The 15,148-nt window shown below is 47.6% G+C and overlaps 1 protein-coding gene across 1 annotated transcript; it reads right to left on the bottom strand.

The window, feature by feature from the left end:
- Positions 1 to 3,444: 3,444 nt before the first annotated feature.
- On the bottom strand, positions 3,445 to 15,101 carry ITFG2 (integrin alpha FG-GAP repeat containing 2). Its single transcript, XM_064721042.1, has 12 exons — positions 14,973 to 15,101; positions 13,616 to 13,711; positions 13,161 to 13,202; positions 12,120 to 12,297; positions 11,692 to 11,831; positions 11,133 to 11,281; positions 9,925 to 10,019; positions 8,132 to 8,182; positions 7,576 to 7,667; positions 6,954 to 7,071; positions 6,193 to 6,366; positions 3,445 to 6,045 (listed from the first exon to the last, which is right to left on the bottom strand). The coding sequence occupies exons 1-12, from the start codon at positions 15,066 to 15,068 to the stop codon at positions 5,903 to 5,905; spliced, it is 1,374 nt and encodes a 457-aa protein (XP_064577112.1). The 5' UTR covers positions 15,069 to 15,101; the 3' UTR covers positions 3,445 to 5,902.
- Positions 15,102 to 15,148: the final 47 nt, after the last annotated feature.

Genomic DNA, 15,148 nt, shown 5'->3' with positions numbered 1-15,148 from the left:
CCATGTCCATTACATATCTTATTAATTTCTATGATCTATTAAAAAAACCCTCTAAGTCACAACCCAAAAGCTGACTTTAGCCCTAACCCGAACAATAAACTCTAACAATGACACTAAATCTAAGATGTAAGGCACTAAATCCTAATCCTAAATTCAACTCCTAAAACAAACTCTAAAATTTAATGCTAATTTTAACACCCAAATCAAATCTCCACCTCCTAACTATAAAACGAAACATTAAAACTAACGCCCTAAATTTAACACTGTAACCCAAATATTTACAGTGTGACTTTAAACCCAAAACAGAAACCTAATCATGAAGACATTAACTATAAACCCTAATCCCAAAACCTAACCATAATCCCCAACCCTAATGCTAACCATGAAGCTAATCCCAACCCCTAAACCTAAACTCCAAGGCCTAAAGTTCACCCCTACCTCTAAACTGCAAACCATGTAACAAAACCTAACCCCTAACCCCGACTCTAAACATATTCCAACACCTAACCACGACCACCTAACCCATGTCCCTAACCCTGCACCTAACCACAACCACCTAACCCCATCTGATGGCTTTTGTCATTCCCACAAGGGGCCCTGCTTCCCTCCAGAGCACCCTGGGGCTTCTGCTAAGTTTTGCTTTGCTCTGCAAGGGGCCCTGCTGCCTTTCAGAGTATCCCAGGGCTTTTGCCAAGCTTTGCCAGGCCCATAAGGGGCCCAGCTTCCCTGTGGAAGACCACAGGCCTTTTGTTGGGCTTTGCTGATGCCCAGGCAGGTCTCTGCTGCCTTCCAGAGCGTCTGACAGCTTTTGCTGGGCTTTGCTGGTGCCCACAAGAGCATGGGAAGGGGAGGGCCACCAAGAGCCCTAAGTGCTGGCCACTTCCTCACGAAAGCAGTGCCCGGTGGCAGTTTTGCAGCTGGGTCCTGGCTAGGGCAGGGTGTAGGTGAGCAGGAGCCTTCAAACTGAAGCCAACAGGAATCCTTCCAATGATTTAAAAGGAGTGTTGGATGGGATCCTACAGAAAACTGCCACAACTTTGAGCTGACAATTCTGTTTTGACTACTGCCTGTCACTTGCAGCCCTGCAGATACTGCACTCTAGCTGCTGCTGGAATTGACCAGGTGCTGTTCCTACATGTCTGTCTTGGAATAACTGCTTTTGCTCACATCCAGAACATCCTCCAGCCTTTTTGAAGCCTTTCTGTGGATCATATGCCTCATATCCTAAACCATTAACAGTTCAGGCTCATTTTTGAATTGATGTGCTACAGTAGGTGAAAATCTCCAGCCCTATCTATTCCTCTCTTCTCTGCTTAGTGACTCCTTTGCATCCTCCTTTCCTTCTTTTCACACTGGTAAGTGGCAAATTTCCTTCAAAAAGGAATTCTTTCCTTTTTAGAGAATCCTTTTAACACTCGCCTTGTACCCTGGCTGCTAATACACTCCCACATTGTGCCACAATCTTGCCAGCCTTTCCTCTTTGTTAACAACTGCATGTATAAATTCCCAGTCACAGAGAGGATGTTTCCAAGAAAGCAATAAATTAATAAATTTCTCTGCTCTGAAATCAGCTCCAGGGCAGAAGACATACTCTTCACCTTCCTCCTGTCCATGTCAGTTGAACAGAGATCCACTCAGTAGAAGTCTCTTTTGTCCAGACATTGAGGAATCTGTTGCCAACAGTTATCTTGGAACCTCCCCATCAAGCTTTGCTGCGGGCAGAACTTCCAGAAAAAAATATTTATATGACTAAATGAGAATTGCAGGTCATGATGCCATGGCAGACACCTCACTTCAACCCATTCACTAAATCACAGTCTAACCCTACAGGGTCAGTACCTGCTTTCCTCACCCACACAGCTCCTGGTGGGTTTTCATCTCCCCAAGTTACTTGGCACAAAATGACACACTGTTACTGCATTTGACATCTGTATTCTGAATTCTAGCCCACAGATATTTTTCTTTCTCCAAAGCATTTTTGTGTCATTACATCTGAAGCACAATCTCCATTGTGAAAGAAGGAAGTCTTGGCTTTAAAATGTGATTGTAAAATAGGACTTACAACATCTCAAAAAAGCCAGCTCAACTCCCATCTACAAACATGGTAATTTTTAAGTCTTCCAACACTGGGAAGCACAGTAAGTAATTTTTGAGTGGGCTGGCAAGGCTGAAGACTGTCTTAATTGTAGTTTCTCCTGGAAAAATCTATTATACATATATCTTTCCCTACTCCCAATTCCAGTCATCTCTATTGCTTTTGGGAGATAAAGGGAACAAAGGAATAATCTAAAGGTCTTTTTCACTGAAAATCAAAAAATGCCAACACTTTCATACAGGAAGCAGAAGTTCAGTACAAAGTGCCAGCTCAGAGCAGGCCATAGGCACATTCTGTTTGTGTCCAACACTGGCTTCCTAGTGATGAGACCTGTCCCTCCAATATAAAAAATGGAATGTTATTATTTTAGGGATAATCTCTTTGAAGCACCTTGGTGGTCAGTTCCTATCAGGGCTGCTTTCTAATAGAGTGGGCATGGCAGCTGTGGAACAGTCTGCAGGGAAAGATCGGCCATGGCAAATCTCTGGAACAGTGTGCAATACACCTGGCGTGGGGAGAAGGACTTGTGTCCTTCCTGAGAACAGGCACTCTGCCAAAGCCATAATCAGGACCCCTTCCAGGAGCTTGGGGTCACTTGCTTTTGAACAGAATGGGAGCTGCAGCCATCCATATTCCCAGAGGCTTGCTCCTTTCACCACCACCAGGTGAGCTCTGGCATTGAAGACCACTGAGCCACATACCTACACTTGCATTCAATCCTCCTTTCAAGAGACTCCACTGGCACATGCCAGGATACACCTAAAGAGTTATAGAAATAACTAAATTATAGCAGAAAGATAATAAAAACAAAGGCAGGGATGGAGAGCAGGTTTATTACGTCTCAGGAAAATAAGGCAACCCCCTCCCTTTATTTTTTTTGCTAGTAAATTGAGCATCAGAACCAAAGCCATGAATCATTTATCTGCAAATACCCCCAGTGCCTGAGAATACTGTCAGACTCCTCACTTGCTGTGTGCTGGCACTGGGACATACAAAGGTGTCCTGCAAATGCTGCCCTGTTGAAAAGTTTCCCAGCACCAGCAGGTTATGCCAATCTGCTAGAGAAGGATACAGCAAAAATTTTCTGCTGTGTGGGAAGGAACCACTTCTCATTCCAACTCTGCGGCTTGTGTCGGCTGGCAAGGACAAAGAGACAATTAGTTACAAAGAAAGTATAATGTAACTCCATCACTCCAGAGACAGGGCCTCAAGTGGCTCCTTCCCAGAGAAGATGGACTTCAGAAAAATTGTTGCCAGTGGAAGTAGCCTGAATAACAGACTTTAGGAAGTATTTGGCACTTAGGAGCTCAAGGCAGGAAAAAATAAGGAAAGCCATCTTTTGGCCAAGGAACGGTACAGATGTTCAGTTTATTCTTCTGTAGACACTTTTCATTTTCTCTTGTGCACAAGGGGCACAGGAGCAAAATGCATCTGCAAGTTATTATGGGCTGCATGCAATACAAAACTGTCAGGGGAAGCCCTCAAATGTTAGTATTTTTCCTCTCCAATGGTTTTTAAGAGCTGAAAAGTTTTGGGGAACAGATGTTTTTGTAGTGTCTGTATTTTCTCACCTCTGCTTTTGATAGTGTGCATTGCCTGGGCTTGCACAGCAATTTTATCCTCAGGCCAGCAAAAGAGGGTTGGGGTGCACAATATTTGCAAGGCTTTTGCCCCATTTTCTTTTAAAGATGGTTCTTAGAAAAATGTCATCTCTTCCTCAGCAACCACTTCTCATTTTTTGTCAACAATGAATAGTCCAACAGTGGATCAGTTTGACCTTCCTTTCTTGGAAATCATTCAACCTGTACAGCAAAGTTTGTTTTGCATAAAACAGTTCCAGCCATGTGCACCCATTTGTACACCCCTTGCGCTTGTGTTGCTAATAAAGGTTTATATTTGGTGTTGCTAATAAAGGTTTATATTTGGCATGGACAGACAGCACTCAGTTGTTCTGTTATGAGTGTAAGCCATCCTGTTTCCCTGCCAGGCCCTATTTGCCAGAAGCAAAGGTGATGATTCCTGCTGGGATGGGTGGCTGCACATCTCAGTGTCACAAGAGCTGACAATTTGTTGAGGTTACAGTCTAGGTCTGACAAGCTTCACGACAAACTCCTTGCTTTAGCCCATGAGTAGATGGTCCCGGTGGTATCAGCTCTGCACAGCTCACAGACTCCAGCCTTGCTGCTCTCAACAACGCTGTTAATAAGCTTTATTATTACTTGAAAGGTCCTGCCTGAAGAGCTCAGTTTTACACAAGCACTTAGTAGGACAGGGGAACATTTAAAAATGCTTCTCAGCAAGGCCATTAAAATGGAGAGAAACTTCCATTGCAGTTAGAGAGCCAGAAGATACAGTGGCCTGAGAAGCAAGCTGGCAGGTACAGAGCAGGTCACACCATTTCACTGCTCCATGCTCCAACTTCCACTGCCACCAAATACAGAGGACAGCACTGTCCTCTGAAAAGCTTATATAAATATACAGAGGGAAACTGCAAAAAACAGCTAAGGCTTATTATGTAAAGATCCTGCCCTTCTACCACACAGGGCTGCTTCAGCAATAGTCACTTTCACCCAAGGGCAAGACACTCCTTTTCCCTATACAAAGCTCTTTCTCCCAGTTAGGGCTGCCCTTGGATATTTTGCAGAATAAAGCACAGCAGGTTTTCAACTGCCTGCAGGATCTTTAAATGCTGCCACTTGCTCCAGATCACTGAATTGTATTTGCTGTGACCCAGGCTGCTGTAAGGGCGAAGGGACAGCTCCATCCATCACACATGTCCAATAAAACAGCACACAAGTGAGAGGGGGTAATCGATGCAAGCCAGCAGGTAGGCCTGCTGCCCCTTTCCTAACAAGCTGAGTTAGGCAAGAGACAAGCTTAGGAGGGAAAAGCATAGCAACAACAGCATGTGGAAAGGTTCATGCTTGGGCTTTTGCAAATGAGCTCCCCTTTACCAGACTCATCATTCCAGCCAGTGGGACATCACCTCCAGCCCACCTCCTTCAGCTGTGCAGGACTCAAAGCATGATGCTCTCCACAACAAGAGGCAGGAGTGGCATTTCCACTTTCCCTGCTTATTGTGGATGGCCAAGCTCTCATAGCACCACAGATCCACACTTAAGTCAGACTGGTCTTACTGACTGCTTCACAGCTGCTTTAAGTCACAGCCCTCTCTGAGATCACCCTGCCCAAGAAGATGGAGACAAGCAATGACTCTTGACCAGAGCTGGGTTTGCTGGAGCTGCTCTGTCTCCACACCTCATTAGTGCAAGTTGTGCATGTCTCCAGCTACTCAGAACAAGTGATTTGCAAGAAACTGCTTCTTGCTTGGCAGAAGAGCAGCAGCAAAGCAAAGACTTTAAATACACCTTTGTGGGAGAGAAGGCCCATGCCTGCACCCTAACTCAGTCCCTCCATCTCCACTTCCTGCACTGTGATCCTGCTAAGAATTCAGAAGTATTCACTGAAGTACTTCCAAGAATAGGTCAAAATGGGGACTTGGCTCAGCTGTTCTCTCAATGTGTGACCTCCCTGCTCCTTCACAGTGACCAGTGGAGCACTCTAGTCAGTGAGGATTATGGAACAACAGAAGGCTTACATGCAAGATCCTTGGCCCTTTCTGTTCTGAAGGCAAACCAACCCACCACATACAGGCAAGCGTACAGCCAAGAACATCCCTTCACAGCCTGTAGACCCTTTCCTGTTAGGAAGTTTTCACAAGATAGGGAAGGAACAGTCATCTTCATCAGATGCCCAACTCCAGCTGCAGACGAGCTTGTGCTGGCATTAAAGATGTCAGCCTTCTTGTTATAAGGGATCCTGGATGCCACTGCAGTGGGCAGAAGAATCTGTTCCAGCAGGATCCTGCGAGGGGCTGCTGAGATGGTATTTCTCAGGAAAATAGAGTGTTTTGTGAATCAGGTGTCTGACAGCATCAACATCGTTTTTGTCTAAGGAGAAGAGAGAAAACCTGTTGTTAGGCATTCTCACCAGGCAGTGTGAAAGCCTCTTCCTCAAGAAATACTCTGGTTTCCAGCACATCATCTGCCATCTCATTCTCTTTCTTTCTGTACGTCCTCCACTCTTTCTGCACTCACCTACATCCAGCTGCTGCAGGAGACTTTCAAACTCTGGGTCACCATCCAGGATTTTCAACAGGTTGGTGGACTCCATTCTCTCCAGCTGCACATCCCAGTAGATGTAGATCTTCTGGCTGAAGCTGACATAAACAAGGCAGGGACTGTTGCTCCCTTCTTTGCATGCATAGAGGCCTGCAGAAAGCAGAAGTGTGGAGATCTGACTATTTCCAGAAGGAAAGAGAAAGCAAACAATTGACATTTCATGATGAGGTACCAAAGCTATTACCAGAAAACAGCAAGCACCTGGGCAGAGATATGGGCCTGGGTATACAAAGTCCCTTTGAGACAATCCAAGAAGCTGTCTCTGAACTGCATGAAGCTTGGGAATGTGCAAGCTGCTTCTTGAAGGTCAGAGAGACAGGATTGAGCAGAGCCAAAACTCAGGTTGGTTCCATGGGCTCCTTATCTCCACTTAAGAACAGCTTAGAAGTCTGCAAATTAAAAAAGCAGTGTGGAAGACAAGAGACCACTGTAGCACCTCCAAAAAGGACAAGGGAAAAAACCCCAAGCCACCATAGACAAGTCTCAGCATCACTTTCTCTCACGGTTACTTTTCCCAGATGCCACCAGAGGAAAGACCAGCTGGGCGTTCTGCAACATGCACACAGGGAAATTACTCCCCACTGCAGGCAGACAAAGGATTCTGGGTCTCCTAGATGGGAGCAGTAGCTTTGAGGGGAAAACACTGTGAGGGCTGGCTTTGCAGTCAGGCTTCCCACCTGCACAGAAGGCACTGACATTCTCATCTGCTTGGAACCTGGCCACCGTGCGGTTGTGGTCGATGATGTACGTCTGCCCGTCCCACGCACACGCAACCACCTCCTCGTGCCCATTGCCCTGCAGGAACCACAGCACTGAGCATTACACAGGTGCCACCCACTCCCAGGGACAGCCAAGAATCTTTCTGGCTGGTTCAGAGACACAACACTAATGTCTAGGTGTCACTTCTGGATATCTCATCCAGATATTTTGCACTTGGACCTCATCTCTCTTCTATATGGCAATCCTTACATACTGTAAGAGATTTTAGACAATCAGGGTATTATCAGCAAGCAAAACCATTCAGCTTTGCAGTAAGATTGAAAAACAGCTGGGAGACAAAAGTTTATGAATGGATAAATGGATGCTGGGTCTAATAGGCAGACACAGCTCAACCTCTTGCAGCTGGGCAGATTGACCTGAGTGCAGAATGTACTGCTACAGCCAGAACACTGTGTCATCCTGAGATAATCCCAGCCTTTTCCAACTGAGTCATACTCCTCCTGCCCTTCCTAAGTTCATATGCACAAAGCCATGCTGAGTTTTTGTCTGCATCTCTCCCAGTCTTACTCAGATACTCACTGTAACATCCAGCTTTTCCAGAGCAAAGAGCTGGTGATCAACCTGAACAGACCAGAGCAACTTGTCTGCTCCCTCCATCAGTTTCAGTGTTCCTGAAGAAAGAAGAAAACAGCTGTCTTGAAAACAATAAAAGAGAGCAAGATGCTTGCTAATGCTAGGCCCTACTCTTTCAACACTCAGGGCTGCAGAGAGTTAGCTGCTCATAGCACAGGGATGGACTTGGCTGCTAAATCCACAGGGGACACTTGACCCCACCTACCAGGCTCCCATCATGCAGATATACTGCAGCACTACTGGGCAGGGGGCACTGGCCATGACAGAGTGGAACATAAACAAGCATCTATCCTCACAGTGCCCTCTGTGCCTTCATATAAAATAAGTCAGCAGAAGGGGTCTTGGAATCAAATTCTCTTGCCTGACCATTGAAGGGTTTCTGAAGCCCAGCTTCCCATTCTTCTAAAAATCAAAAGTACTGAGCCCCTGGATCCCTGCTTTCAATTAGTGACAGGCCTTAGCTGCCCCCCAGGTCTTCTTCCAGGACACTGGCAGGACTTACCATCCAGAGTACAGAGGGCAAAGAGACCTGAGCCACCATTCTCACTGGAGCCTGTAAGTGCAAAAGAAAATTACTGCCATTGATGCCATTTTGTAAACATCGTGCCCCTCCCTCTCTTGAAACAATAAAAAAGATCCAAACCAAGCTGATCCATGCTGCCTCCCTTCCTTGCCCAGCTGTGTGCAGGACAGCAGTGACAAATGTCACTAATTAAATCTGAAGAGGAGAGTTCCCTGACCACTGGGCTGTTTCAGCCCTTCAGTAAACTCTCTACCTAGCTACTAAAAAAAGAAAAGACATGCAAGGTCAAGTTTTAAAAAGATGACACACTCAGAGAGAGGAATGGAGCAGTACTCAATGGAAGCTGCATTTAACCCTTTCAGTGACAATGCAGGAGAGGCACGGGCTCCCTGAGGAGGAACCCAGGAAACCTGGCAGTCAGGGGCAAGCCAGCAGAGGTGAAAGCAAGCAGACAGTTTCCCCAGAGTAGGTTAACAACACAAGCCTACCTCCAGTGCCCACAGACAGCTCCAAACTACAGCCCCCTGCACACTCCCAGGCTGCAAACCACACCCTTTCTGCAGATCAGCCTAAAGCAAAGCCAGCTGGTTGGGTGCTTAGCTGCCCCTAGTGATAAGCACCCAGACAGGCTCTGATCCAAGAGATGTGCTGTTTCCCCTTGGAAACTGGTCAGCATGGCACTCTTCAGCTGTTCCTTTACTGATGGTCCAGCATCAGTGGGCTTTTTCACAGCCTCCTCTTCATCCCTTATTCTGTGTGCCTTCGTTTTCCACAGACATCTCTCAATAGATGCAAGGCTTCATATGCAGTGAAATAATTGATTTCATGCTCTGTTGACCATGTTGCTCACAGCAGCATCAGAGATGCTGAAAACATGACAGGCTTAGGAACTGGGCAGGAAAGGTCCTCTGAGGAACGCCAAGAGGGCGGGTCCAGTGCATTGCTCTTGTCCACAACCTCTAATTACACTGGACAGGCTGAATCATTCTCAGACAGCACTGCAGCAGACAATACTTGGGCAGAGCAATACAAGAGCAAGTGATCTCTGCTGGGAGTTTTCTGCCCTCTATTATGCCCAAGGGGGAGTGAAAGCTTGTTCTCCATAGGTACCAAAGGAGGGTTCAGGAGTTACAGGAGGCAAGCAGTGGCAGCGCGCAAGAAAAGTCTGGACACAAGAGCAGTGTGTCAGGGCTGAGAGAAGCTGGCAGCTGTGCAGATCTTAGATACAAGACCTGAACACAACACAGTGGAAAAAACCAGAGGACAATGATATAGATGAAATATGAAAGCAGCTATGGAGAGGTTGGAGCTGCACAGGAGAAGGAGGAGCAGCAAAGAGCCACCAGGAATTGAGATTCAAATGCTGAAAAGCAAGAATGAAGATGAGGCTGTGGGAAGGAAGAGATGCATCCAGGGAATAAGGAGTCATAAGCTGCAGCCATGCAGAAGCAAGGATCAAGGACATCTGTAGGAGCATGGCATGGCAGCCATTCAAACTGACTAAATGCAGGTCAGCAGAGGCTGCAGAAAAACTCTTGTCCTGAGTGAAGGATAAGGGCTACCTAGGGAAGGACAAAGGCTATAAAAAGCTCACATGCAAATATCCAACTATCTTTCTTTGGGAGCTGGCGAAGAGAGGCTGAGATCCCTGTGTTCTTGCAGCACCCTCTCACAGGTTTTTTGCCTACCACACGAAATTTTGTTTCATTCTGTACTGAAAAACCATCAGGGGCAACTGCTGGGCTGGAGACCCCAAGCTGCTGATCTCTCACCTCGGGCAATGCTGCCAATGAGATGAGTGGAGACATTCTTGTTGTGAATCCGCCCAGATGTTTGGTGTAGAATCACATCTCGAACAGGGGCCTCACTGGGGAAAAGAGAAAGACAACAGGGAAAAGTTACAGAACCACACCTGGGACTGTCTCAGAACAATTTCAGGAGCAGTGTATTCCAAAGCTTTACAAATCCAGACAGTGCCACAGTTTGTGAACAGGCTGACCCCTTCAATGGTAAAGGAAGAAAATGCATACCACCCCAGGTACGAAAGAAATATACCGATTTTTAAAAACACAAACCCAGAATGATTTCAAGTATTAAAAAAAAAAAAAAAAGCTCAAAAAAGGAAAAAGAAAATCAGTAAGCCCTGTATTCCAATAAAGGAAGAAAATGGCAGTTTTTGTCATTACTCTTAGAAAAGCCTCTCTGCTTTTCTCTCACAAAGCCTGTCTGCTTTTCTCTCTGCCCAGACTGAACAGTTTGGTGACAGACTACATCTGGGCCTGGCTTCTGGTTAACAGGTACCATTCCACTGAGTTCTCTAAGACATCGAGGAGAATTGCCTAAGTCCCCTCCTGCTGCAGTTTTTTGTGTCTGCCTTGAAGTCTCACAGAACAGCACAGAAGCACCCAAATTCCCCACCAGGGTCCTTCCAGCACCAAGAGAGTAGCAAGCCCCTCACTGCTCATCCTGGTTGCTGTGGTTGTGATTTACAGCAGGGGGTCATACAGCAGGTTGTGGCTGCCAGGGGTCTCATTAGGAAAACTTCCAATTGCCTCATCTGCAGAAAACAAGTGAATGAACCCAGTTTTATCCTGGGCTTCAGGTGTATTTGGTTTGGCCCAGTCTCTCAGCTGTTACCCTGCAATCTGATGACCTTTCTCTGGAAATCTAGGCTACTCACCTTAGCTCCCAGTAGTGAGGAACCTGCAGGGAGCTGGTTTTGCCACTCTCCTTGCCCAATTCAGGAAGAGAGTGGGATACAAGGAAAGCAGCAGTATTCATCTTTGTGACAGAGACATGAAGAGTGTTCATGGAAGCTTGGGTGTAGGCGGGTTTAAGTGATGTGGTGCCAGCAGCACAGCAGGCCACTGAAGCAAGGACAGTGACAGCACCCCCTGCTTTGCAGTGATGTGGTGGCACCCCCTTGTAACAGGCATCCCCAGTGGCATGTGCCCATGCAGCCCTGCAGGAACACCCTCACCTGCTCGGGGCAGACCCGTCCCTTCCCGCGGCTGCGTCCCGCTGCTCCGTGTCCCAGGTGCACAGCAGGATGGCATAGCCACAGCCTGGCTGGGACACCATCAGCTCTGGTGAGCCACCAGGGCCTGGGTTCACTGACAGGCTGTCCACCTACAGCAGCAGAGGAAAAACACGGATAAGAGTCAAGAACTCCAAAAGGTTTACAGTGCTCCCTGCAACTAAATTTGAATGTGGCAAATCTTCTGATAGAGCTGAGCGGCAGCTGAACAGATTCAGCTGGAAGCAAAACATCCAAGTTCAGTAAAAGGCTGGTTCCCTACCCAAAGCCACCTTAAAACAACACAAGTACTTCCCACTAATGCTCTCCCATCAGGAAAAAGCAACTGCTTCTCAGACCAACTCCCAGCTGCACAGAAAACTCACTGGGCAAATCTCCTCTCAAGCCACTGACATGACAATTATTTTGTTCATAGGACTGAGATTCTGTGCTTCTTCTCTTGAAAGTACCACCTCTTGAAGACTGTATGACAAGTACTGCTCTGAACATCCTTTTTCCTTACCTGACCTTCTAGAAGCCATTTCTTCAAAAGGATCAGCTGCCCAGAGACATGGTCTGGGTTCTCTGACGAGTCCTCCCAGCGGAAGGCACGGACCACTCTGTCAGTGTAACCCACAACCAACTCACATTTCCCATCTCCATCTGCAGGGAAAAGCAAAAGTCAGCCAGACTCTCTCAAGCCCTAAGAGCCCAAAAATGCAGAAACCACTCTGCTGGTTTCTATAGTTAGCATCCCTGAGGACCCCAACCATAATGAAGGCTTGCACCTCAGGAAAATTCTGAAGTTCTTGTTTCTCCCTTCCATGACTTGGCTATGGTTTGTTGGAGTGTCAGTTTCAGCAAGACAGCAAGTCCCCCACATCTTCTCTCCCCACTGCCTCACACACAAACTCCTTCACCCTGCATTCCCACCCCAGCTCTGTGGCTCACCAATGTCATTGATGAGCATGACCTTGGTGTTGGCAGGAATGTGCTGCTTGAACACTGGCTTCTGCTCTTCTGCCCCTGCCAGCTCATGGTGGCCTGAAGCATCTGGGTGTTTTGAATTCAGAGAAGTCAGGTCAAAAAGATGAAACCAGCCTTCTGCACTCACTGCCACCACGAAATTCTGTGAGGGAAAAGAAAAACCTTTTAATTCTTCCTCTTTTAGAAGCTGCAGAAGCTGTCCCACAGTAGGGCAAAGGAAGACACAAGAGTAGATCGATCAAGATCAATGACTGCTACAGAACAGGAGGTTTTTGGCCAGCACATGAACTTCTCTGCTACTGGCAGGGTCCAAACTTCCTGTTCATCTTTGTCAGACTACAGTATTAAGTGGATATGAGTGCAATCCTCAAACAATGTGTGGCTTTCTCAATGCCCACGTCAGCTCTGCCCCCACTAGAGGAAACACAGCTACAGTATTTCGGGCAGGGTGCCTGAACTGGGACCTTTGGACTCACTGGTCCTGGCTTAACCCCCAGAAACAGCAATCCAGCAAAAGGAGTCATAGTAGACCCAGTGGAATTTGCTTGGGAGTCCAGACTGTTCCACGTCCCAGTCTTGTTTAGATGACCTTAAATGCACACAGCCAAGTGGCAGAAGGACCACAGCCCACAATAGACATCAGCCCAAGAAAGGCAAAAGCCACTGAGCAAAAGGAGCAACCCTCAAACCACTAAAGGCTTGTGGTGCTCTCACAAGGGCACACAGAAATCAAAAGTGCGTGCTCTCTGAGGATGGATTGGATGGATTTCCTTGCTCTCTAAAAGCCACACAAGGCTCACAGAAAAATACCAGTTACATATAAACAGGAGAACAGTTTAAAAACAGTGGTGCTAAAACTCTGTGAGCAAAGGCAGACCCTGGAGAGACAGCACCTGCAATCTGTCCTCCTCTGTCACACTCAGCCCATGACATGACCCTAATCTCCTGAACACCTCCCACATGCCCTACAGGCACAGCTGTAGGGAAGAGTTTGGCTCCTCTCACCTTTCCTTTATTGCACACATCTCCCACACGGACACATGTGAGCTGCAACAGAAAACAAGGCCATCCATGAGAAAAGGCAACCCAACCCAGCACCCTGGGATACACCTCTGCCCTACCCTCCTCTCCCATAAAGAATCTCCTGAACTCCTAACAGGCCTCTGAAGGACAAGGACAGCAGAGTCAAGGGACAGAAACACAACTGGCCAGAGTGCACAGAGCAGGGTAAAGGTGGGACAGAAGCCCAGTTTCTATGTTTGTCCATTAATTTGCTCATCACTTCCAGCCCAAGGGGCTGTAGGCAAAAGTGGGGTCTTGAATAATTACATGGAAGACATCAGAATCAGTTCTGGCTACCATTCCTCTTCAGCCTACATATTCCTAGGCAAAGGACAAGGATAGCTGGCTGCACATACACCAAAAGGCCCAACCATTTAGAAAATTTGTCAAGAACTGACCATTCCTTGGCAAGACCGCACAGCCCAGGGCTTGCTGTCGTCATTCTTGTAAACATAGAGCTTTCCATTGGTGTCTCCCACCACGAGTTCATTCAGCTGTACAAGAAAACTGGGTTAGTAGGGAGAAATCCACACTTACATTAACAGTAAAAATTTCAGAATTCATAACTAAAAATCACTCTGTGGGAAGAAGCAGCAAAACAAAATGAGTTAGAGACAATCTTGAATCAAAATGGAAGGTCTGGGAAAATATAAAAGCCCTAATTTTATTCTTGCAGATAAAAGAGATGGAGAATGGCTCCTTAGAGCATCACCCTATTACCCACTGGTTCCCCACTCATTGTTTCAGAGCTGTGTCACTGACTATTTTAACATCATGCTTGGACATTAAAACAATCATCACTACTCCATCTTCCATCCTTCAATCTAGATTGACTTGAATCACCTAAGGAAGATGATGGCAATGACACACAACCATCCAGGAAGAGAGTGCAAGAACACAACAGATTTACACAGGATGTTCAATCTCACTGCTGAAGGGGTAAAGGGATTTCAGAATGGTGATTATTTCTTTAAAGATTTCTAAAAAGAAGATTTCTAAAATCACCAACCATCCATGCTGATAAGCCTACCTCCTGTATCATGCTTCTGTGTATTTAAATGGTGTGCATTTCATAACCCCCTGCACACCTTACCTTACAGAACAACTTTTTTATGGGGAAATCTCTTTAATCATCCACTGCATTGCTAACCATGACACTTTCCAGGATAAGGCTGTAAAACACCTTGACTGTTGAGGAGAAACAGCAGACATGTAGCTGGCTAAGCTAACCTCTTCCTGGCTACAGACAAATCAAAACCAGCCATTTCAGGGGATGACAGTAACACTCCCAATGCCCACTCCAAATGCACACCAATCATTTCAGGGGCTGGCAGCGACATTCCCAATCCCTCCATCACACGGGTCAAGAGACACCGAGACTTGGCTCTGCCCTGTTTGTGACCAGCTGTGCCCAGCAGAGCACACCGCATCCCCACCGCCGTGACAGGGGAGTGTCTATGAAGCACAAGAGAAGCTCCCCTCAGGCTGTGCACCACCCAGGGCACGGGAAATGGCGAGGGAGGCCCTGACCCGCTGCAGCCTTTGCAAACATCCCCTTTGTAGGGGCACTCCTAGGGGCTCTGACCGGGCACCCGCCAAGGCCCGTGTGTGTCCCCGGGGCTGGAAGCTCCTCCCGGCACCCGCCCCGGGGCCGCACAGGCCGCTCGGTGCTTCCCCCAGCCCCGGGCTCTCCCCATCACCCAGGCGGCCCCGCGGGCACCCCAGCCGGCCCCACCCCGGTCTCCGGGCTCGGACCGTGTCGTTGTCGGCGTCCCCCAGGCAGATGGCGTGCGGGAAGAGGCTGCCGGCGAAGTCCAGCGCCACGCACTGCACGTAGCTGACGGAGCGCATGGCGGCCGGGCCGGGCCGGGCCGAGGCTGCGCGGGGCCCAGGCACGGCGGGAGCGCGGGGCGGGGCGGCCGCAGGGCCCG

Source organism: Zonotrichia leucophrys, chromosome 1, assembly GCF_028769735.1.
Source record: "Zonotrichia leucophrys gambelii isolate GWCS_2022_RI chromosome 1, RI_Zleu_2.0, whole genome shotgun sequence".
In the NCBI taxonomy this organism is placed as follows: Eukaryota; Metazoa; Chordata; class Aves; order Passeriformes; family Passerellidae; genus Zonotrichia; species Zonotrichia leucophrys.
The sequence above is the reverse complement of the archived record's forward strand: the minus strand, read 5'-3'. Positions and strand labels throughout refer to the sequence as shown.

Bases quoted from the DNA above. Each gene is read 5' to 3' on its own strand.
- ITFG2 (XM_064721042.1), bottom strand. From the start codon at position 15,068: ATGCGCTCCGTCAGCTACGTGCAGTGCGTGGCGCTGGACTTCGCCGGC. The intron at 13,203-13,615 runs GTCAGTTCTTGA...TTTCTGTTGCAG, and splicing joins TGCGGTCTTGCCAAGGAATG to CTCACATGTGTCCGTGTGGG. The intron at 6,046-6,192 runs GTGAGTGCAGAA...TCTTCTCCTTAG, and splicing joins CCTGCAGCAGCTGGATGTAG to ACAAAAACGATGTTGATGCT.